Source organism: Grus americana, chromosome 15 (genome assembly GCF_028858705.1).
Source record: "Grus americana isolate bGruAme1 chromosome 15, bGruAme1.mat, whole genome shotgun sequence".
Classification (NCBI taxonomy): domain Eukaryota; kingdom Metazoa; phylum Chordata; class Aves; order Gruiformes; family Gruidae; genus Grus; species Grus americana.
Genome location: NC_072866.1, coordinates 12,661,886 through 12,683,596, shown reverse-complemented (window position 1 = coordinate 12,683,596; position 21,711 = coordinate 12,661,886). Strand labels below are relative to the sequence as shown.

General features: G+C 58.9%; 1 protein-coding gene across 1 annotated transcript; it reads left to right on the top strand.

The window, feature by feature from the left end:
* The first annotated feature begins 2,194 nt into the window (after positions 1 to 2,194).
* Positions 2,195 to 14,070, top strand: LFNG (LFNG O-fucosylpeptide 3-beta-N-acetylglucosaminyltransferase). The gene is made up of 8 exons (XM_054842395.1): positions 2,195 to 2,640; positions 9,913 to 9,961; positions 10,858 to 10,957; positions 11,084 to 11,237; positions 11,342 to 11,427; positions 11,730 to 11,895; positions 12,176 to 12,261; positions 12,352 to 14,070. The coding sequence occupies exons 1-8, from the start codon at positions 2,245 to 2,247 to the stop codon at positions 12,416 to 12,418; spliced, it is 1,104 nt and encodes a 367-aa protein (XP_054698370.1). The 5' UTR covers positions 2,195 to 2,244; the 3' UTR covers positions 12,419 to 14,070.
* Positions 14,071 to 21,711: the final 7,641 nt, after the last annotated feature.

Here is a 21,711-nt window from a genome sequence, read left to right as displayed (position 1 = left end):
TTTCTGAGAGCATCCTGCCCGCAGCAGTCTCCGGCTCCCTGCCCCTTGGGTACCAGCCCGTGCCCACGAGGGGTAAGCAGGGCGACCGCTTACCCCATCAGCATTTCCACGATGGGGACGGTGCCTCGCTGGGGATGTCCACATGGTGGGCAAGGGCTGAGCCAGGAGGCCAGGCGCCTGGAGAGGAAGCCTGTGGGGACGCGGCCAGCTGCTGGACGATCCCGGGGGAGTCTCACTGTGGCGGGACAATGCCGCCAAAAGAATGGCTTCCCCTCGCTGCCACAGCCTGGGTTATGGGCAGCACCGGGGGGCCGGGAGAGCTCTTGTGCCGGCGCTGGCGGCACGGTGGCTCGGCAGACCCCGCTGCATTACTCAGGGGCCGGCGGCACACAGAGCCCGTATTGTCACTCGCCCCGCGACGCCAGCCGGGACCCCAACATCTGGCTGCGGCGCGTGTCCCCGGCCAGCGCCAAGGCTGCGGGAGCGGGAGAGCAGCTGGTCGGGGGAAAAGTGCCTTTCCTCTCTTTTTGGCTCCTGGAGAAAGGGGCTCTTTCTTCATTCAGGGTTTTGCCGATTGGGCTTTTCAGCTGCCTCTCGAGCCGCAGTTGCTGTGCCATCGGGTTGGAGACAAAGGGTGCCCGAAAAAAAAAAAAAGCAAATTGAGACTGGAAGGCTGGGCTCTGCAGCAATAGTGGGAAGTGGGGAGTGTGGGATTTGGTTCCTGTGTTTGTACGGTCTAACTGCTTTTTTTTTCTTTTATTATAGGAGGCTTCTTTGGTATCACAGGTCTCTCCCCAGACACAGGCAGTGCTGTGCAAAACCAAACCCCACAGCCTCCCCGAGCATTTCTAGCCCAGGGCCAAGTTCAAGGGCTGACCAGGGGAATGTATAGCCTAAAATCAGGAGAAGGCAAATGCCGGGGCTTGCCTGAGGAAGCAGCCTCCCTGCTTCGTCCTGCCTGGTATTATGGTATTGTTTATCCAGTGCCAGAGATGAATGGAGCACGTGACAGCAGGAAAAATGCAAGTTGGACAAGGTCCCTGCCCAAAAATGCAGCAGCCCCTGATTATGGCATTACATTGCAGCCCAAGCCCAAACCCAAATCCGCCTCCCTGTAGCAGCGCACACGCTGGGAGAGAAAACCCCAAGAGCTCCCTGCCTGCAGAGAGGGTGGATAAGGGGGAGAAAAGGCCCCGGGGTTTGGCGTCAGGAAAATAGCAGGTTGGTGGCACATCCGGGACCAGATTTCAACCCACTTTTCCCTTGCATCCACCACTTCTCCCACTGCCTGGCTGGAAAAACGGTATCTCATTTAACAAGGCGTCCTTATCATGGCTGGTGATCACTGGGGGGGCTTGCTTGGCATCTATGTAGCATTTATTTTCAGACATCCCTGCACTGTGGGGCTGCCCATCAGCACCAGCTCCAAAGCACCGTCCTGCACTCGGGATGGGGTTAGCCAGGTCTGGGAGCGTCTCCAGGTCTCCCTGAGCAGAGATGGGAACAGACCCCCCAGCGCTCTGTTCCCAGGTTTACCCACCAGGCTGGAGCTTGGTGGAAGTGAGAGGAGTGCTGTGGTTTTTGGGGGGTTTTGTTTTTTTGGTTTTTTTAAGTTATGCTTGGCCTCAGAAGAGACTGATGGGAAACTGCCCGGAGTTTGGTCAGGCTGGGCAGCTTTCTGGTAACCTCTTGGACACGGCTGTGAGAAAACCTCGGTGGAGGGCTCTGGGAAATGACAGCTCAGGACGAGCGGGAAGGGGAACGTGCCCGTTGCTGCCGGTGAAGCAGCGAGCGATGCTCCCAGCACGCTGGGGGCTGCAGGGACCAGCGTACCCCCATCCTGCACCCTGCCCACCATACCCCCGGGCCTCGACGGCAGGGAAGGAGGAGCAGGCAAGCCTGCCTGCACCCTGCCATTCGCTCCCGGCCGTGGGCAAGGCAGGGCAGGGCGCAGGCAGGAGATGAGCAGGGGCCAGGCAGGGCAGAGGCCAGCCACGGGCAGGGGCCAGGCAGGACGCGTGTAGGGGGCTGGCGGGGAGGACGCGGGGAGACGGAGCCGGCGCGGGCAAGCTACGGGCAGGGCCGGGCGCGCGCTGCCCACGCCCCGCGTGGGGGCGGCCCCGGGTACGTCCCTCCCCGGGCGGGGCGGGGGCGGTTTAAAGGCGGCGGCGGCGGCGCGGCGGGGGCCGGTGGTGGGGCGGGCGGAGCGCGGCCGGTGGCGGCGCGGAGAAGAGCGGCGGGAGGATGCTGAAGAGCTGCGGGAGGAAACTGCTCCTGTCCCTCGTGGGCTCCATGTTCACCTGCCTCCTGGTGCTCATGGTGGAGCCGCCGGGGAGGCCGGGGCTGGCCCGGGGGGAGGCCGGCGGGGCGCAGCGGGCGCTGCAGAGCCTGGGGGCGGCGGCGGCGGTGGCCCCCCCGGCGGGGCAGGGTCCCCCCGGTCTCCGCAGCTTCGCCGATTACTTCGGGCGGCTGAGCCGAGCCCGGCGGGAGCTGCCCGCCGCCCCGCCGAGCCCCCCGCGGCCGCCGGCCGAGGACATCTCCCCCCGCGATGTCTTCATCGCCGTCAAGACCACCAAGAAGTTTCACAAGGCGCGGCTGGAGCTGCTGCTCGACACCTGGATCTCCCGCAACCGCGAAATGGTAAGGGGATGGGGACGGGCACGGTCCCTGCCGGGATGGAGCGGCACGGGTTGGGCTGCAGCCCACGGGTGTCAGTCGTGGTCCTGGCCCTTCGTTGTGCGTGGTCTGGGGGGTCCTGTGACCTGGCAAATGCTGCCTCCTCTTTCTGCTCCCCCATATCGCTGAGCAGGGTGGCATTTTGAGGCTGTCTGGGCTGTTCTGGAGCCAGCCATGTTTTTGGCTGGGTGAAATGTGGTGTTGCAGGGTGAGTTTGGGATGGGTGAGTGATGGAGAGAGCCTGACCTGGGCTCCTTGCATTCAGTAGACCCCCCAAACTCTGCTTTAGGGTCCTTCATGCTGAGTGGCTCCCATTGCAGAGCTTTCCCCAAGTTGCTTTCCACTGGGGAAACTGAGGCATGGTGTAGGGATGCAGCCCACTCCACTGGTGCCATAATCATGGTCAGGTCCCTGCGGGTGCTCTCCTGGGCTGCAGAGCCTGGCTGTGGGTGAGGTTTAGCGGAGTCCCACGAGGTGCCTGCAGTTGGGTTGCCCATAGGATACCCAGTTTAGCAGCCTAGGGCTGGGAGAGCACTGGGACATGCCAAGGCTCTCAGTCCCCTTGCTGGGAACTGGGTAGGACTGGAGTGGCTGGGGGCTCTTTCAGGTCTGCTCTGGCTCACCCGCACTAGGGCTGTTACAGCAAGTCCGATTCCTGACCTTACTGATGTCTTGCCCAGAGCCCTGGCAGTCCCTCACTCTGTCCTTCAAGTACTGAAGCAAAATTGTAAAGGGAAAAAAAAGCTGTTTCCTTAGGAAATGTGCATTGCCATCTGCTCTTAAGACACTTTTCCTATCCTTAGACAACTTCCCAAGTAAGCTATGCCTGGTCCTAACCTTTCCGTCCTACTGTCTTCACGTGTTTCCTCCTGTCCTGGAATCGTGTTTCTTGCTTGCAAACTGTTTTGTGTGGGTGGGTTTTTTTTTGGTTTTGGGGTTTTTTTGTTGGTTTGGTTTTTTTTTTTTCAGAAGCCTGAAGTGGTTGTGGAGGGAAGGGCGGGGGGGATCAACCTGCCCCTGCCTCCTTCACCTGGGTCTATCGGACCCTCTGGGATCTTGGCTCCTGCAACTTACCCCAAGCGTCATCTTGCTTTTTTCCCCTGTGAATCTTGTCCCTTTTTTTTTTTTTGCTCTGGTCTGTTGGGCTTGGCAGTGGCTCTGCTATCTCTCCCTGGTACAGTTAGTTAATGGAAACCTCTTTTATGCTCTGCTGTCACTGCAAGGGGGTGGTGAGTGGTGGGGGGGGGAAATGCTCTTTGAGCACCTACAGATGATCCTGGGAATGGCTGCTCTTTTTTTTCCCTCCCTCTTGTGAGCTCCGGCTTTCTTCTAGGTTTTTTTTTGTTGCGCTTCGTTTGTCCGTTTGGATTCCCAGAGACCCGAGGCTCGGCTCTCACGCTGTCCCCCTGGGCAAGCTAACAAAGCCCCTTTTCTCCTGGCGCAGAGAAAAGGCTTCGCAGCCTCTTGTGTGGCACTTTCCATGGGAACGGGGGAGCCGGAGCCGGCCGTGTCCAGGTCAGGTTGCCTAGAGATGAGGGCCATGAAGCCAGGGGGGCCACAGCCCGGCGAGGTGCCCGCCTGACAAGCCAAGCCGCTGAGTGACGGCTCTTGTACAGCACTTGAGGACAAGGAGCTGCCGAGAGAGCTGGAGGCGGCGCAAACTTCTGCGGAGCAAAGCAAGGGCTGGGGGGGACGCATGGAAGCAGAGGGGATGAACCCGTGCTGCCGGTGGCGATCGGCTCCCATCTTCCCACGCTGACCTGGCCACTGTCTCTGGGAAGCTTTGGGGCACCCTGGGCTCCCCCAAACTTGGCGTGAAGTTGGGGGTTTTTTTGCATGGAGTGTAGCATTGGTGCCGTGGGGCTCTTCTCCCTTACTTCCCTGTCCTGGGGGGGCTGTGCAGTTCTTGCATCCCCTCCTTGCCTGGCCCTGGGGTTCCTGCCCCAGGAGGGTGGTTTGGTGACAGCGGGGTGCTGCCTCTGCTCAAACGTCTCTCTTGGTCTGAGTCAGGCCCGTCTCTGCTCATCCTGTCCCGCTCTTGTTTCACTAATGGTGCTGAGGCACGTGTGCTGCCTCGCTGATGCAGGGAAGTTCCTGCTCAAGGGCTGAGAATCCCCCACGCCCGATGCCACGTCTCTCCTTCCCCTGATCCTCCTCTCGCATCAAACCCCAGCCTCCCTCTTGGTTGTTCGTTAGCCAGGCAGCTCTCCGGGCAGGAGGGATGCAGGCACTGGTGAGAAGGGGTTAAATCCAGCAGGTAACTCCAGCCTGGACTCTGGCAGATAGGGGGAATAGCTATTGTGTCCTCCTTTGGCTGCTCTTTGTTCTGCCCACAATAGTCCCTGTTTCCTGCCCTCTGTCCCCTCCAAGACACTGCAAAGGGCACCCCCTTCTCCTTCCTGCTTCTCTGTGCATGGGGAGGGCAGATCACTATTCCCTTCTAAATCTATTCCTCGGGTTGCACAATCCAGACCGGACAAGCTGCTGTTGAAGGAGAGTTATGGGTTTTTCCCCTCCTTGCTTTGGGGAGAGTTTCCAGCTGTCTCAGTATCCTTAGGATGCTGGAGTGCAGTCTGGGGAAACTTTGCACTTGAAAGAAAAGAGAGGGGGGGAGGAAAACAGCCATTAGGCAGAAATCCTGGACAGGACCAAGTCCAAACCCACTGCTTTCCTGCTGAGTCGGGTGATTTGCAGTGGCAGAGTTGCATAAGAAACATCCCCTGTCCCCAGGGCACCCCAAAGGCGGCCGGGTGGCTCAGCACACGCCGCAGTGCCCGCGAGGGGTCTGGGCCGGGCTGCCATCCCACCAGCGTGGGATCCGCTGGCGTCCTCCAGCTCGGCGCGATAATTGCAGCCTTTGAAAAATTCCTGCTCTCGGGGCAGAGGGGATGGGTTTGCCTTCCAGAGAGCACGCTCCTCCGATGGCAGCTCCCAAATTTCTCTAGCACCTTGGCCAGGGTCCCCATCCTCGGGGTGACTGCCGGCACGTGTCCCCCACTTGGGCTCCCGCTGGAGCGGCTGGGACCAGAGGGCTGCTCATCCCAAACCAGCTCCACGGTGCAGCTGGCTCCCCCCAGCCCCGGGCTGTGTGCCAGGGCCTGCTGAGCACCGCTCAACTCGGCTCATGTGTGAGGGTTGCTCCCTTCTGCCCCCCTGGGCAGCCTGTGTGGTTTTTGGGGGTGGGGGCCCCTTAATTGCCTGCCCTAAACGATGCCGCTGTCCTTGTCCATAAAAGCTCCGGAGCCGATGAGCGGCGCGCGTGGAGCGCCAGGCGGGAGGGTGGGGGACCCTCCGTGCACAATGAGCTCATTGTTTGCGAGGAGGTTATTAAAAAATTATAGCATTTAAAATTACAGCGGAGGATTCTTCCTCTTGCCGAAAGGAGCCGGGGGAGGAAGGGCCCACGGCCTTGCAAGCCCCTTCCCTGCCTCTGCGGGTCCCAGCCCTGGGACCCCTGTGCCAGCACAGACCCCCCTGTCCCTAGTCCTGGGGAAAGCCACCCCCAGGCAGGAGTGGGGATGCTGCCATTGCAGGGACACTGCCATCCTGCTGCTCCGGACCCGTTGAAGTAGGATGGAGGGAAAACATCTGCTGTGGGGTACACAAAGCTGGGCAGGGACCTGCTCTGGCAGCACCCTCACCTCCCCTCCCCCCCCCCCCCCCCCCCCCGAGCCCCTTGCCCAGAGGGAGGCTGAGCACCCCCCCACACCCCCCCAGCACCTCTTCTCTGCCTCCTTCCCCCCGCACCCAAGTGGGGTGGCCGTTTCCCCCTTGTCCTGGGGGTGAAAGGGGGATGCTGCGTAGCTGGGTGCCGGGGTGCTCCATCCTCTCCCAGCACGGGGAAGTGAGACATGGCGCGGGGGCAGGGTTTGTGCACTGCAGGGTCACGGGGGTGCCTGCCCAGCCGAGGTTCTCCTTTTTGGTGGGTGTGCTGCCAGGCAAGATGGGGATGGTGATGGTGCAGGGTCTGCTGAGCATGTGTCACCCTGGAAGCTGGCTGGACTGCTTGGCCAGGCGGGGGGGGGGGGGGGGGGCAGGGTGACCCCGGGGTGGCCCTGGCTGGTGGGACACCTTGCGCAGCACCCAGCCATGAGCAACCCTCCAGCTCGGTTGCTGGAGGGGGAAATGAGTCACCACGAAAGGAGAAATGAAGGGGAGGGGAAAAGGAAAAAAAAAAAAGAAAAGAAATGGGTCCTCCCCAAGGGTGAAGAGGAGGTGGGAGGCTGCCGGCGGCTGCCTGGCTCCTTGCAGGCAGCTTCGGGGGGGCTGACCCCATCCCAGCCGTAGGGACCCCGGGTGCCTCTCGGTCCCTGTACACGGAGGCCGCACATTGTGCGGGGCTGTATGGAGCGGTGGCAGCTATTGTTTGGGAGGGATTTGGCATCCTGTGTTTCTTGAAGCTGCAGTTTTGAGAACAATGAGGTTTCCTGCAAGGGCTGGGGGGGGGGGCAGCGGGCCCTTCCTCTCCTGCACCCTGCAGGAAAAGTTACTGTGGGGGGGCCCCAAGAGGTCCTGGCACCCCTCGGTGCCACGGCTGGCATGGGGGCCAAGTGGGGGAGAGGTGGAGGGGAGTGGGTGTAAGGGCTTTGGTGCCTTCTGCCTGGGAGAGGGCTGGGGGCCTGGCCCTGCTGCTTTTGGGTCTGGAGATGGTGGCTTGGTAGGTGCCAGCTCAGTTACTGTGTCCCTTCCTGCTCACCCCGCTGCAGCCCGGTGCTGCCCTGATGCCCAGCGCCCTGCATCAGGGATGCTGAAGCCGATCCAGGTTTTTTCCCTCATCACACCAACATGGGGTATTTTTGTCCTCATCCTTTCCTTGCCTGTCCCCTCCCAGGCTTGGCTGGTACCTCTGCTCCTCTCCCCCACCAGAATGTGGACAAATTAATTACTAAAAAAAATTAAAGCCTCTATTTTTTTATTAATTGTATTTCATGATGGGGCTGGGAGGGAGGTGGGCAACCTGTGAGGCCCCAGTAGCCCCTGTGAGGTGACTTGCAGGGCTGCGCGCCCCTGTCCTGGTCCCCAAGGTGCCACCTGGTCCACCTGCACCGGGAAAATTAGGGGAATATACGTGGGGAGAGGCCAGAGGGAAGATGCCTCCTTAGGATGAAGCCTTTCGGTGTGGGCGAGTAATAAACAATTGTCCCCGTGGTCTATTTATAGCAGCTGAGCTGGAGGATTAGTTGCGGGTTTATTTTTGGAGCGGCTGGAGGCACAGTTGCTGGATGGCGTTTCTGAGCTAATCAAGCAAACATTTTCTGTCTCGCCTGCGCAGAGGCTGCGTGTCCCCCACCTCCCCTGTCCCACTCCGGCGGGGCGGGAGCCTGGAGGAGATGTACCAGGACACTGTGTTTCGGGGTAGATGAGAAAGGGCTTGTGATGGGGTTATCTTGAGCATCCTTGGATGGTCTCCTGCTGCCCTGGGTCAGCTCATGCCCCAGCAGCTGCCTGACACACACACACACACACACACACACACACACACACACACACCCCACCCTGAGCGCCTGGGGGAAATGGGGACCAGCAGCGAGATGCTGGCTGGACCCCTCATCGGTTGAGGGTGATCTCCTCCTCCTCCACGCACAGCACTGACCCTGTCCTAACCCAGCAGTGACATGTGTCCCAGGGCCATGATGACCACGGGCATCCTTGGTCCTGCAACCGATGGGCTGTCCCCCAGCTGTTCCCCCCTCATCAGAGGGGTCCCCCATCCCCTAACCCTTTACTCACTGCCTTCCTGACCCATGGGGGGCTGACCTCTGTCCCTCCCCAAAAGCAGGGCTGCATGGCAGGCTGTGCATTTGTAAAAACTTGCCTTCCCACCTCCTCCATCCTTGTTTTTTCCTTGTTCTTTTCTCCTTTTCAAGCCCCAAAGGTCACTTGTAGCCCTGTCCCCAGGAACGTGCCCTCCTCCCCTCCCATCCAGCCTTCCTGCCGATCTGGGCTCTCCCTGCTCAGGACCTGAGCAAACACGGGCCGGCCGGGTTAACCAGCGCAGCTGTATGCTAATGACCGCTGCTGCCCGCTTAACTCTCCTCCACTGAGTAAAGTCAACCCCGCTATTGTACCCACCTCCTCAAACAAGCCACAAAACCCCAGCGCGTTCCCGGGGTTGGCCGGCTGCGGGGTGGCACCCAGTTTCCAGCTCACTTGTAATTCATCATCCCCAGTGCTTGGGCTCCATCGTCCTCCTCCTGCCTTCCTCCTCCCCCCCCCTCCCCAAGCCCTTTTGTCTTTCTTCCTTTGCCCTTTTGTGCACGTCTGGTTTTTAATAGCGCTTGGCAGCTGGTTGTGGTTTCTCTCCTCCAGCTTTGTTTGCTGCCTGCTGATTGATGGCGATGCCTTTCCCACCCCCTGCTCTCTCCTCCTGCTTCTCGCCCTTCCCCAAATCCCAGGCCAACAGCAGCCCCCCCTCCAATCCTCCTTCCCGGGCGGCATATGCCAGGAATTAGCTGTGCAAATAGAGGAGCGCAGCCGGACGGGCAGCTCGGCTGCCCGGGGAGGAGGTAGGGTGCTGCCTGGCACCGCGGAGACTGTGCCGGGGTGGCAGCAAGGGACCGTCCCCTCCTTGGGGCTGGTGAGAGGCACCCGCCAGCACTGGCTCAGCCACCCTTGGGGGGGACAGGGAGCGGAGAGGAGCTGTGGGGGTGTTGTGCAAGTGGCTGGGGACGGCCACGTGCTGTTGACACAGGTGGGGATGTGGTTGGCAGCCGGCGCCGTGGGCAAACACACCTGCCTGGGCAGGGAGAGCTGCCGGGCGGCTGCTTTGGCGTCCCTGGCCGCACGTGCCAGCCGTGCCGGCTAAAGTCTGAAGTCCCTGTTCAGATCAAGCTGTGCGCTGCACCCGCTCCCCATCACCTGCTCCTCTCTGTGCACCTGCCTTGTGCTGGGGACAGCCCTTGCATCGCCACAAATCCTCCTGCCTGCTGCTGCCCTGCGGAAAAAGCGAGAGGATGGGGATGCTCAGCAGGGAGGGCACTGGGGTTTGCACCCCAGTGAGGCACGGCATTGCGTGCTGTGTCCTGCCAGAACGGCTTGGCACCTTTCTTGGTCAGAGGCTGAGCGTGTCATGGGTTTGCCTGGCTCTGGTGCTGCTGGTTTTAGCAAGGAGGAGGAAGTCACCACCAGCACCCCAGCAGGACCAATCCCCAGTGCTGCCCAGCTGTGCCAGGTGGTGACCAGAGCTGTGTGGCCTCAACTCTTCAGTCCTCAAAGGTGCCTCATCTTCTCTTTCAGACCTTCATCTTCACGGATGGGGAGGATGAGGAGCTGAAGAAGCAAGCACGTGAGTCTGCGGCCCTTGTCCCTTTGCATGCATGACCTGGCCAGGTTCCCTGAGGAGCCCCTGCCCAGGGAGCACGGCTGGCCTGGAGCCTGCCCCAGGAACTCTGAAAAAATGGTCAAAATGCCAGTGGTTAAACACTAATCTCAGGGGCCCTCACCATAGGAACCTGGGCTGAGAACAGGGCAACTTGTTTCACTGATGGTGCCTAAAGCACCCTCTGCCTGGGGACGGGTTTCCTTCCCAGCCAGTCCAGCCCGTCTCCTGCATGACGCCGCTGGGGAGCACGCGAATGGGGTAGGGTGCCTTTGCACCAGTTTGTCCCTGGGGTGAGCTGGGATTGATGGGCAACGCGGCCAGGGTTTCCTGGGAGCATTTCCCTGGCAGCCGCTCCCTGGGGCCAGGGTCAGCTCGTTCTATTCTCCCCATGCAAATGACTCCTTTTCAGGCTGGGAAGCGATTGCCTTTGAGCTGGGCAAGCAAATAGCAGGTGGCTGCTGTGGGAAAAGGCAGTGGGAATAGGGCAGGATTTTGGCTATCATGTCCTGGGTAAAGAAGCGGGCTCACGGACACCCCCTCGCTCCTGGGGAGGCTGGTACATGGCCCCGGGATGGGCAAGGTGATGTAGGGTGGCATCGTGCATAGCACATGGGATACAGCTCAGCCCTGGTGCGTCTGCTGCATCCGCATCCCTTGCTCATCCCTTCCATTGGCTCATGTGGATCCAAAAGCCATTCCCAAAATATGTGGCATGGAGGCCACTGAACATCAGGGACATCCATGGGGTTTCCGTCGCCCTGGTGCCCCTGGAATGTGCGTGCTGAAGCATCGCAGTTTGAGCAAGCAGGGAGGTGAGGGATACCCCGGCGCTGGGCTTTGACCCCCGTCTCTTCCTACAGGAAATGTCATCAACACCAACTGCTCGGCCGCCCACAGCCGCCAGGCCCTGTCCTGCAAGATGGCTGTGGAGTATGACAAGTTCATCGAGTCCGGCAGAAAGTAAGCAACGCCCGCGGCTGCTGGGGGGGACGGCGCAGGCAGAGGCCGTTCGTGTTTTTGGGGCCATATCTGAGCATGGGGTCTGGGGAGTTGCCCCGTCCCGGTGTGACACTGCTGCCATCGCAGGTGGTTCTGCCACGTGGATGATGACAACTACGTGAACGTGCGGACGCTGGTGAAGCTGCTCTCCAGCTACCCCCACACGCAGGACATCTACATCGGGAAGCCCAGCCTGGACCGGCCCATCCAGGCTACAGAGAGAATCAGCGAGAACAAGATGGTGAGGCGGGGTGCGAGAGGGTTGGGCTGGCTTAATTTGGGCTGGGGTTTGCTCCGCGGTCGGTGGGAGGAGGTCTCACTGCTGTTGCTTCCCCTCTCTCGCAGCACCCTGTGCATTTCTGGTTTGCCACGGGCGGAGCGGGGTTTTGTATCAGCCGGGGGCTGGCGCTGAAGATGAGCCCGTGGGCCAGGTAAGAGCATTGGCGTTGCTCTGCTGTGGGGACTTGTCATGGTCCCAGCGGGGCGCAGAGCAGCGACAACATCTTTGGGGATGGACGTTGGACCGTGTCCTACTGCCTTGCTCTCTTTGCCTTGCTGAGGGTGTCTGCAGGGGGCTTGGAAACAAGCTGGGAAGGACCTCCGTTCCCCCAAGTCTAGCTGACTTTTAATTAGAGCTAGAGCTGGGCACCCACTGGCCAAGCCCAGACCCCATGGGGTGCCCACATCCCCCCCAGGCTTTGCTCCTCTGCAGCTCCTCTCTCTCTCCCCGCAGCGGGGGCCACTTCATGAGCACAGCGGAGAAGATCCGCCTGCCCGACGACTGCACCATCGGCTACATCATTGAGTCCGTGCTGGGGGTGAAGCTCATCCGGAGCAACCTCTTCCACTCGCACCTGGAGAACCTCCACCAGGTGCCCAAGACAGAGATCCACAAGCAGGTATCCCTGTCCTGATCCCCTGGATGGAGGGGTTGGGGTGGACGATACCGCCATCAGGTTTCGTGTTGTCACCTGAAAATTGGGCATCATGGCTAAGATCTTGATTGACATGCGACCAAAACATCAGTGGAGAGGGAAAGCCCCATCAGCACACCCCTCTGGCATGATGCAGAGTGTGACTGGAGGCTTTGGGAAATGGGGTGAATGTTGTAGCCCCCCCCCCATGCTTGATCCTCATGGCTGCGTCAGCCGCTTGACCCTCCTTGTGCTTCCCCCCCAGGTGACGCTAAGCTATGGCATGTTTGAAAACAAGCGCAACTCCATCCACATGAAGGGAGCCTTCTCCGTCGAGGAGGACCCATCCAGGTGAGATGGGGGGGACCCTGCCCCCCCCCGAGCCGGGGTGCCGCAGGGCCACCACCACCCCATGCTCAGCATCGTTCCTCTCCTCCGCAGGTTTCGCTCCGTGCACTGCCTGCTGTACCCCGACACGCCATGGTGCCCCACCAATGTGGTTTACTAGGAGATGCGTGTCCCCTCCAACCTCGTCCCGAATTTCCCCGGTATCCGACGGGCTTGTGGGACCTGCGTGCGGGTGTGTCGGTCCGGCCTTGCCGCGAGGCGAACAGACGGACGGACGTCATTGCTGTGGTATTGCACAGTGTGTGTGTACTGAAGGCTGCTGTGCGGCCCCTTGTCCCCTGCCCTGCCTGCCCGGCTGCCCGTGCCCGCTGCCCGCTCCCTACAGGACGGCGGGGAAGGACGGGTCCTGAGCACTTAACTGTTGGGCACCCCCGTGGCACTGGCGGGCCCCACGCCATGCGTGGGGAGCGACCGCAGGCGCTGCATGGTTCTGCCTCCCCCAGGCTTGCTTCTCCATTTTTTTTTTTTCCTTTCCTTTCAGATGTTAAGTTTTTTTGGTGTGTTCCTTCCCCAACCCACTCCCATATCCCCTCACCTGCCCCATCCTCTCTCCCAGCCCCAAAATCTCAGCAGCAAATCTCCGGCTCCTGATTCAGATGAAGGGTCACCGGCGAGTTTTGCTCCCCGGCTCGGTGGGCAGGCAGAGGGCAGGCAGGGGAAGCCTCCCAGCCATGGCGAACGCTGCTCCGGGGTGCCGCAAAGCTGCTGGGTGCTCAACGGCCGCACTGGAGGGAGACGGTGGGGTGGGCTGCGAGCCGGTGTTGGCGTTAGCTCCGTTTCCTGGAGCTCCCCCCATCTGGCTGGACTGTTGCCGGCAGCATCGATCTATGCACTATTTATAGAGACTAATGTAAAGACTTTCTATAAATATGGGGGGTGGGAGGAGGGCTTTTCCAGAGCCGCCGGTGCAGCGTGGGCGCTGTGTTTGTACAGAGTCTCCCTTCAGTGCCCCCTCCCTGCCTGCTCGCGGGCCGGCTGCAGGCAGCGGGTGCAGGCAGGCTGAGCACGGGCAGCCCGCGCCTTTGCAAAGGAGCACTTCAAGGTTCAGCCGGGGGCTGCGTGGGTGTCCCCCCCCCTCCGCCGTGGGCCCAGAGCATCCTCCAGCCCTGGCCTGGCTGCGGGTGCTGCTGGGCTGGCCAGAGCACCCACCGTGGGCAGGGGATGTTTCCCAGCCCGGCCATTGCTGTCTCCCTGCTGGGACCCAGGGAGGGATTTAGCTGGGGAGGGAGGGGGATTCTGTATCCCCCCCCTCCCCAGCCGCCCTGCCTGCCCACCAGCCCCGCACCCCTGGGGTAAGCGGGCTGAGCTGGAGCTGAACATTTCCAACCTGAAGCTGAGTGAAAATAGCCCATAATGGGTGCGTTGTAAATATGTTATTACGCCAGTATTTTTTTTACTGTGCCTTTTTTTAAAAAAAAAAAAAAAACCAACCTTGAGAATTATGTAGATTTTAAAATGCTTTTTATACGTTTTCTGTGGATCAGAAAAAAAAAAATCCCCAACCTTCTGATAATCTGTTTAAGAAAGAAAAAAAATTGCAATGTCTTGTACCTATCACTTACCTTAATTTATATGTTCCAGTATCTGGAACATCACTCTGTGCTTTTTGTAACTAGGATGTGTTTAAAGCAATAGATGTGGGATGGGGAACCAGCATGGACAGCACGTTCTCAGGGACTTGAACCCAGTCGCTGCCACGGGGTCTCCGTGGGAGTCCTCACCAATAAAACAGCTTTTTTGCTGACCACAGTCATCTGGTCCTGGGCTCCGGCATCTCTTTGTGGATGTTATCGCCTCTAATGAAGCTCTCAGGGATGCAGGAATGATGTGTTGCACCTGCATCCCTCTCTTTTCCCACGGGTACCGGGATCCACCGGCCATTTGCATCCCATGGTGCGAGGGTCCTCTCCTCCTTTCCCTCCCCAAAAGGCTCCGGCGGGGTTTGGTGCCTCGGGGCTGGTTTTTCCCAGGCTCTGGGGTGGGAGCGGAGGCGACGGGGGCGAGGTGAGAGCCGGTTGTTAGCAGGGTGCTGTTAACAGCCGGCGGGCAGGCGTGTGCGTGGGAAGGTTAGGGGCTGCGGGGGGCCAAGCCCCCTCCCTCCCTTTGCCCTCTCCGTCACTGTTTCAGCCAACACCGAGCACCCACCTGCAAGTAACGAGCCCCAGCTTCCATGGGCGGTGGCAATAGCAAAAGATCTGCCCCCCCCGCCCCCCTTCTGAAACCAGCCCTGTTTGTGCCGCACCGGTACCAGCTTTTGCCTGCGCCATCCTCTCCTCCCCCCACCTTCCTCCATACCCGGCACCTTTTTTTTTCCTTTTCAGCGCACACTTACATACTTTACAGTTTCGCTTGAATCTCTCGGTTATCAGGGGTTGGCCTTGCTAAAAATACAGCCTAGCAGGAAGTCAGCGTGTGCTAAAGCAACAACCCCCTCCTTCCCAACACCCACACACCCTTCAGACAACCCCAAAAATCAAAAATCCCCCAACCCTCCCAGCCCTTGGGATGCTGTGGGCGGGGGGGGGGGTGGGGGTGTGTGTGTGTGTGTGTGTCTGGATCCTTCCCTGGGGAACTGAAGCATCACCCTGATCCAGATACCCAAAAACATCCACAGGTACCCGAAAAGCTCCCCGGAGAAAGGGAAGGGTGGACAGCAATGCTGCCTTCCCCCAGCGCACGCTGACCGGGGCCAGGGGCAGCACGGTGGGTGCAGGGTTTGGTGCCCCTTGGCCCCCCCCTCCGGTATGGGGTCAGCGAAGGGGAACTGCGTCAGGCGCAGGAAGCTGTGCCAGCCGCCGCTCGCCCGCGTATTTTCCTATTGCTCACGGGGCCGCGGTTTCAGCAGCGCGGGCGCTTCCCGGCAGCGGTGCTGTCACCCTTTCTGGAGGCTGTCCCTCCCTCGGCCCCCCCCGAAGGGATGGGGAGATGCAGCCAGGATGGGGCAGTACCCACCTCGCCCCAGGCAAGGCTGGGTTCAGGGGGCCTGTTCTACCGCTGAACAGCCCAAATCTTGTGTTAAGTGTCCACCGAGCCTGGGATGCTGCTGCAAGGAGCAGGAGCCCCTTGGCAGGGGTACAGGCTGGGGGCGATGCTGAGCATGGTACAACACCTGGAGAAGGAAAATAAATAAATAAAATAAAATAAAATAAAATAAAATAAAATAAAATAACGAAACCACCCCACTGAGCCTTCGGGAGCAAGGGCAGGCAGCACACCAGCCCTCCGGTTTGTCCCACACCAAGCTCCCAGCCTCTCCTTCCTCCCTCCCTCCTCGTGGGCCGAAAAGTAAATAAATACATGCATTAATAAACAAAAGGAAAACAAAAGCAAAGCCCGCTGCTCTCGCATACTTGGCAGGCTCCTCAGGCCAGCCTGCTTTCATCTGCACCCCGGCGCTGTTGTGGGACGTCCTGTTTACTCTCGCCAGCTCTCGGCAGCTGATAAGGCGCCTGTACCTTTTGGAGCGTGCTGGTGTGTGGTGTCTGGTTGGGGACAAGCCCGGCTTGGTGGGGACACTACGTGATGTCAGAACCACTGCTGTTGACACTGTCGTGCCCAAGGGATGCTCCAGCACTGTGCCAACACCACCGTGCCCAAGGGATGCTCCAGTGCCGTGTCCGGCCAAAGGCTTTCCCGGTCCCTGGGTAATTGCAGCATCGAGGGCAGAGAGTAACACACCAGTTTAGTCCTTTTTTTTTTTTTTTTTTTTTTTTTGCGCTGCTCCCCTACCTCCTTTTTTTTGTTTTAATTTGCATTTGGGTCACTCAGTATTCTGGACTTTGTGTGAATCGCTGCGTTCCCAGCCTGGCTGCAGCATGGGAGCTTTGTGGCGTAGGGACTTCTCACTAGGGAGCTGTGTCTGCGCAGTGATGGGACGAACACCCGTCCTGGCCCCCACGGCGGCGAGAAATATTTGAGACTGGGGCGGGGGGGCGGGAGCCAGCAAAACTTGTGTGAATTCACTCCAAGTGCCACTTCCAGCCACGCTGGCCCAGCAAACTGGAATTTTGTGGGAAACGAACATAAAAGCAGCCGAATCGCAGGGCCTGAGCACACAGTGCTCCAGCTGCAGCTTTGGGAGTGGCCTGTCCCAGTGCTGGGTCCCCGTGGGGGCACGAGCTGCACCCCAGCACCTCAGTGCGGCTGGAGGCCACTGAATCCCCCATTAGCATCATCCGTCTTGGAGCGAGAGGCTGCCAAGCCCTGCGGCAGATGATAGTGATGGCTGCACGACGGCTGAGACGCAGCGCCGGGGTGTGCGGGGCAGCCCCCACAAAAGCAGCTCCCAGCCATTGCCTACATCCCCTTTATTTTTCACCTTCCTCTTATTTCCCACCCCTGCGTCACCTGAAGGTGGTCAAAAGAAATACAGACACCACACCACACCACACACACCCCCCCCAAGCCCTCCAAAGTTTATTTGTCTCTTCCTGACTTCTAAGATCAGCCTTGAATCGATCAAAACCAATTCCCTCCTCCCTGCCCCTGCCCGCCCCGGGACTCCCAGCACCCGCTGCTTCTGGTCTGCCCCAGCCGCCCAGCGGGGCCGGCTCTGCTCCGGCAGCCATCTGGAGCCAAGAGTGGAGGAGGAGATGAATTGAGCATCTTAAAAGCAGCTGGAAACACTTCCCACAGCGCTGCCGGATGAGACCCACGAAGCTGTGCCATCACCGAACAGCCCTGCTCCCAGTCCTTCCTTCCTCCTCCTCGGCAGATGTGTCCCCCTCCATCCCCCCTCAAACCAGGGTGGCTTCACCAAGTTGTGGGGGGGGGGGGTGTGGGGGGTGTGGGGGGGTGGTGCTGGGTTTGTGCCATCCCAGCCGAGGCCAGGGGACCGAAAGCAGCAGTGACGCTGCACAGCAAAGCAGCAGCCCCATGATGCTCCAGCCATGTCCACGTCAGCCCGGTGAGCGCCACCCCACCCCCCCCCACCCCCCCACCCCCCCACCCTTATTTTGGGGGGGGCACAGGATGGTCTGTTGAGTTACAAACCCCTTGGGGAGCAGGGGGCCATGGCGGCTCCCTGGCCCAGCAGCCCATCTGCTGGCCGCAGAGCAGCTGTGTTTGGAGCAGCTCACGAGTGATCAAGTGATTTATGGGGTGCAAGAGCCAGGTCCCGTGGCGTTCGGCTGGTGGGAAGAGGAAGCGGGCGGGAGAAGGGCTCCAGCACCAGCATCTGCAACACCTCGCAGTGAGAAGGGAGCTGTGCTTCCTCCCACTCCCCTCCACAGACCGGGGAGGGATTAGAAATCCCTGAGCAAGGATTTTCGCTGAGATCATGGTGAGAAACGCCGCCTGCTCCAGGCAAAGACCTTCCTGCCTGCAGAGCCAAGGCAAACCGCCCTGCAGTCCCGCCTGCAGCAAGAGACACCAGCCACAGAAGGAAAAGTCCTGCTCCTGCCACCATCCATCCCCTCTCCACCTGCTGCTCTGTCACGGTGGTTGGACCCAAGGTGGCCACAGCCAGGCCACCATCCTTCCCTGCCCGGCCACCTGAGCAGGTGACAGCTGCTGGCAAACGTGCCAGGCGGTCATGTCCTCTGCGCTGCGGTGCTGTGACCACGGAGCTGCTCCAGGCAGGGCCGCAAACGCGGGGTGCGGAGGAGCCCCGCTGAGCCCCAGGGCTGCGGCACGGCTGGATGGGCTGGATGCAGCAGCATCTCTCCCCTCGCCCCTCCTGTAGCTGCCGCCAAAGCAAACCCTTCCAACTGCCAAGAGCAGGACTTCAGCATCCCCATGTGGTCAGAGAGATCGGAGGCTCCCCGTTCAGGCTTTTCTTTCAAGCCACGGGGCCAGCGGGTGCCCAGCTACAGCTGTCCTGGGCCCCCCTCACAGTGCAAGCAGAGGCCTCGACCTCCTGAAAGCTGCCGTGGTCTGGCAGAGTGGATGGGGTCATTCCTCGGGGACGGGGTGCTTCAGAAGGGGTTCAAAGAGACGAGATGCAATTTCAGATGCCTGCTGCCTTCCAGGATACATGGGGAGTCCGTGTCCCGATGGGACCCTCCTGAAGGAGAGCCGTGACACCAGTTCTCAAGTGCATCCGATGGAAGAAGCTGGGCAGGTCTCAGCTTCAGCATCGCAGCAGACGCTGCATGCACAGTGCCACGGTCAGCAGAAAGCATTACCCACCGCACGGGCCATTTCCCACCCCAAGAGATGAGGGCATGTAGTCAGTAACTGTCCCAGCGAGCGAGCACGCCATGGCCACCAGTTCTGCCTGCCGGTTTTCCAGCTGCCAACCCACTGACAGCTCCGGGAGGCAACGCTGCTGTTGGCACAGCTCAGCACACCACAGGAACAAATACATTTGAAAGCATCTCCCTGGAGCATCCCTCCCTGCCTTAACTTCGAGGACAGAGGTCGAACGGACCACTGCTGAAGGCGAGGTTTATTCAAACACATACTTCACCCTCCCCTCTGTTTTCTCCCAGCTCTGCATTGCTCCTGCTGGGACAGGGAACGGTGTGGTGGGGTGAGCGAAGCCTCCCGGCAAGTGGCCTGCGCATGTTCCCATCCCCGGTGGCAGTTTGTAAACCTGGTAAAATATTTATGTGCTGACTGTGACAGGGGCTTTATTTTCCTTCACGCCAGCAGATTCCCTTTGCTCCCCCAGCCCTTTGCACCAGAGAGCAGGTTTAACCAGCTCAGGTCAGGGCTGAAGATGGTAAACGTGGGTTCCTCCTTTGGGGAGGGGAGGGGGGAAAGAGCAGAGGCAAAGCTGTTAATTATTAGTGGAGGGAGGAAAACTGGGGTGTGTTGAGATTTCCGGCCATGAGGGTAAAAGGCACAGCAAGAAGCCACTGTACCGATGGGCAGGACTTGAGAGCAAGGGTGTGGGTTTCAGCCATGCAAACACACACAGCACTTAAAAAAAATACAGCATTAACAGAGTTAAATCCTTGCTTAGACCAGTCTGGCCATCCAAGGAAAGAGGACATCCCTGTGTACACACACTCCCACGGGCAGTGGGGCAGGACCAGCGGCACTGAGGATGCAGCTCAGGTCGCCAGGCTGCAGGACGTGGTCCCCTCTCAGTGGCCTTCAAACTGGCTCTGCCACTTAGTGGTGACAACCAGGACCGTCAGCCTGGTCCTTACAGCATCACCGGGTAGTTTGGGAGCTTTCTGCTTTAACCCGCAGCCAGATCAAGAGCAGGCAGCACTGCTGGAGCTATCTGCTGTCACCAAACCCTGCCAAGGGGCTTTTCCATGCCCCTTCTCACCCCACAGTTGTTTCCTCCTCCCCCAAAAGACCCATGGTCCTGCACGAGGAGCTGCTCTGCTCCCCCCCGCCCCAGCCCTTGTCCTAGGGGTTGAGTTCAGGTGCAGGGGCACCTGGCAGCAGGAGATGCTCTTTGGCTTTACCACAGCGTGGCGAGGGGTTTCCAAAGACCCACAGCTGGTAAGGGATGGGCTGAGGTCGGGGGCAAGAACAGCGCAGGACGGGGGCAGGAGACCAATCCCCTGATTTGACTGGCAGGATCAGGCAGAAAAGAGATCAAGAGAATTACAGGAAGGTAAAGGGTTTAGTTCAGTACTTGGTAGAGATGCAGCAGTGGGCCTGTGATCAGAGAACAGTACAAACAAAGAACTAAAAAGAAACCTGCGGTAGCCTGGCGCAGAGCCGAGAAAGACGAACCCACGCTGAGCTGCACCAGCTCCTCCGGTGCCTGGTGTGATGCTACCGAAGGCACGTATATACATTTCAGTCTTCTGAAGGGGGATGCCTTCGCAGTGGCCGAGCTGGCAGTGTACCCCCAATACCATTTTTCCACGCTCCTTGTACTTCTGCCGGTGAAAATGAACCGCTCGCGTTCGCCACTGCTCCAGCATAAGCAAAGCGGCCGAGGGGGCTCGGGGGAGTATCCCACACCACGGCTCCGTGCGCAGGGTGAACATCTCCACGGGCTGAGGTACACCCCCCCAGCTGCTCCAGCATCTTCTGCAGCGGTGGACCCGGAGGTCCCCGACACCAGGATGGCCCCGCAGCAGGCGCCAGCCCGGCTCTGTGTCCCCACCAAGGCTCCCCTGCCAAACCTCGCCCTCCCCGGCCCCCCCGCCGCAGACCGCCCGGGAGGGACGCAAACCGCATCATTTCTAAAGCAGGGTTAGCGCAGCTTCCCCTGGAGGAAACGTCCGTATCGATCACTTTTCTTCCTTTGAAGCTGTCCGATTCAATTCTAACAGTCCAGTCTTCAAGTTAGATTAGAAGTCCCAAAGCCTATGACTTCTAACAGCAACCAGATCAGGTTGAGCCCTCGAAGTAAAGGAAGAAAGCAGCCCTGCTCACACACACACTTCATCTCACACAGCGGGGCTGACGCTAATAATTTGATTTCTGTAGTAGAGGACACTCACGTTCCTATTCCTTCCACCCTCTACTAGCTATTAAACTTTATGGCTCTATTACCCACCCTCGCTTCATGGATCTACCACAGTGTACGAAAGGTAGCAAAACTCCAGACAGGTTTATGAACAAGGGGGGGGGGGGGGGGGGGAAGAGAGAGAAAATAAGAATCAATGAATAGGAACAGTGGTTTTAAATCATTTATTTTTAAAACATGAAACCCAAGCTGAATAGAAACCACAGAAATTACATTTAGGTTTTTTTAGTATTTGCAAACCAAAAGGTTACAGTAAAAAATAGCTACATTACAATCAATAGAACTACAGAATTAAAAGTAAAGATACAAAAATGGGCTCAATCCTCTTTAACCCTCACAATTTAAAAACATTTTGGGTAAGTGCAGGAACACTTGAAAGAAACTAGCAGGTCCAAAGTTTTAAAAAAAATTATATATATTTATATATTATATATGTATATAAAGTGGTATGATATACAACCATCATGGTTAAGAAGAAAGAACAGAAAAGTTACAAAAAGGCCAGGTACATGTTCACCATTAGGTTTCTGTGCACAGTGTCCAAGAAAAAAAAACTTCCCTCCGAATGATGTGAATAAAACTCATGGGGCCTCCCGTTAACAAGGGACCTGAGGCACGCGACGTGACGGCTGGGCACCTGGACCCAATGCAGAGGACAATGAAAGAAATGAAGCTTTTCTGGGACTTCAGTGGCCTCCTGGGCAGAGGCCACTGGAGAAGTCTTGGTGTGAGATTAGAGGAGGAAGAGGAAGGAAGGTGTTGGGAATTGCATAGTGAGGAGCAATGTGGTATCAAATACGCAGAGCACCTAAGAGCTTCATGCTACAGTTATCCTCTTTAGGAAAGGAGTATTTTGAACTTTCTGGTTGTACATCAATTTATATTCCACTTTGTTCATGCAGCCACAGGGGCTGGGCGAGCACCCAGGAGCTCCAGGCCACCAGTACCTCGTCCCTTCTCTCTCCCAGCTGGGCAACACACTCACCATCAAGACTCAGGAGGAGATCCCA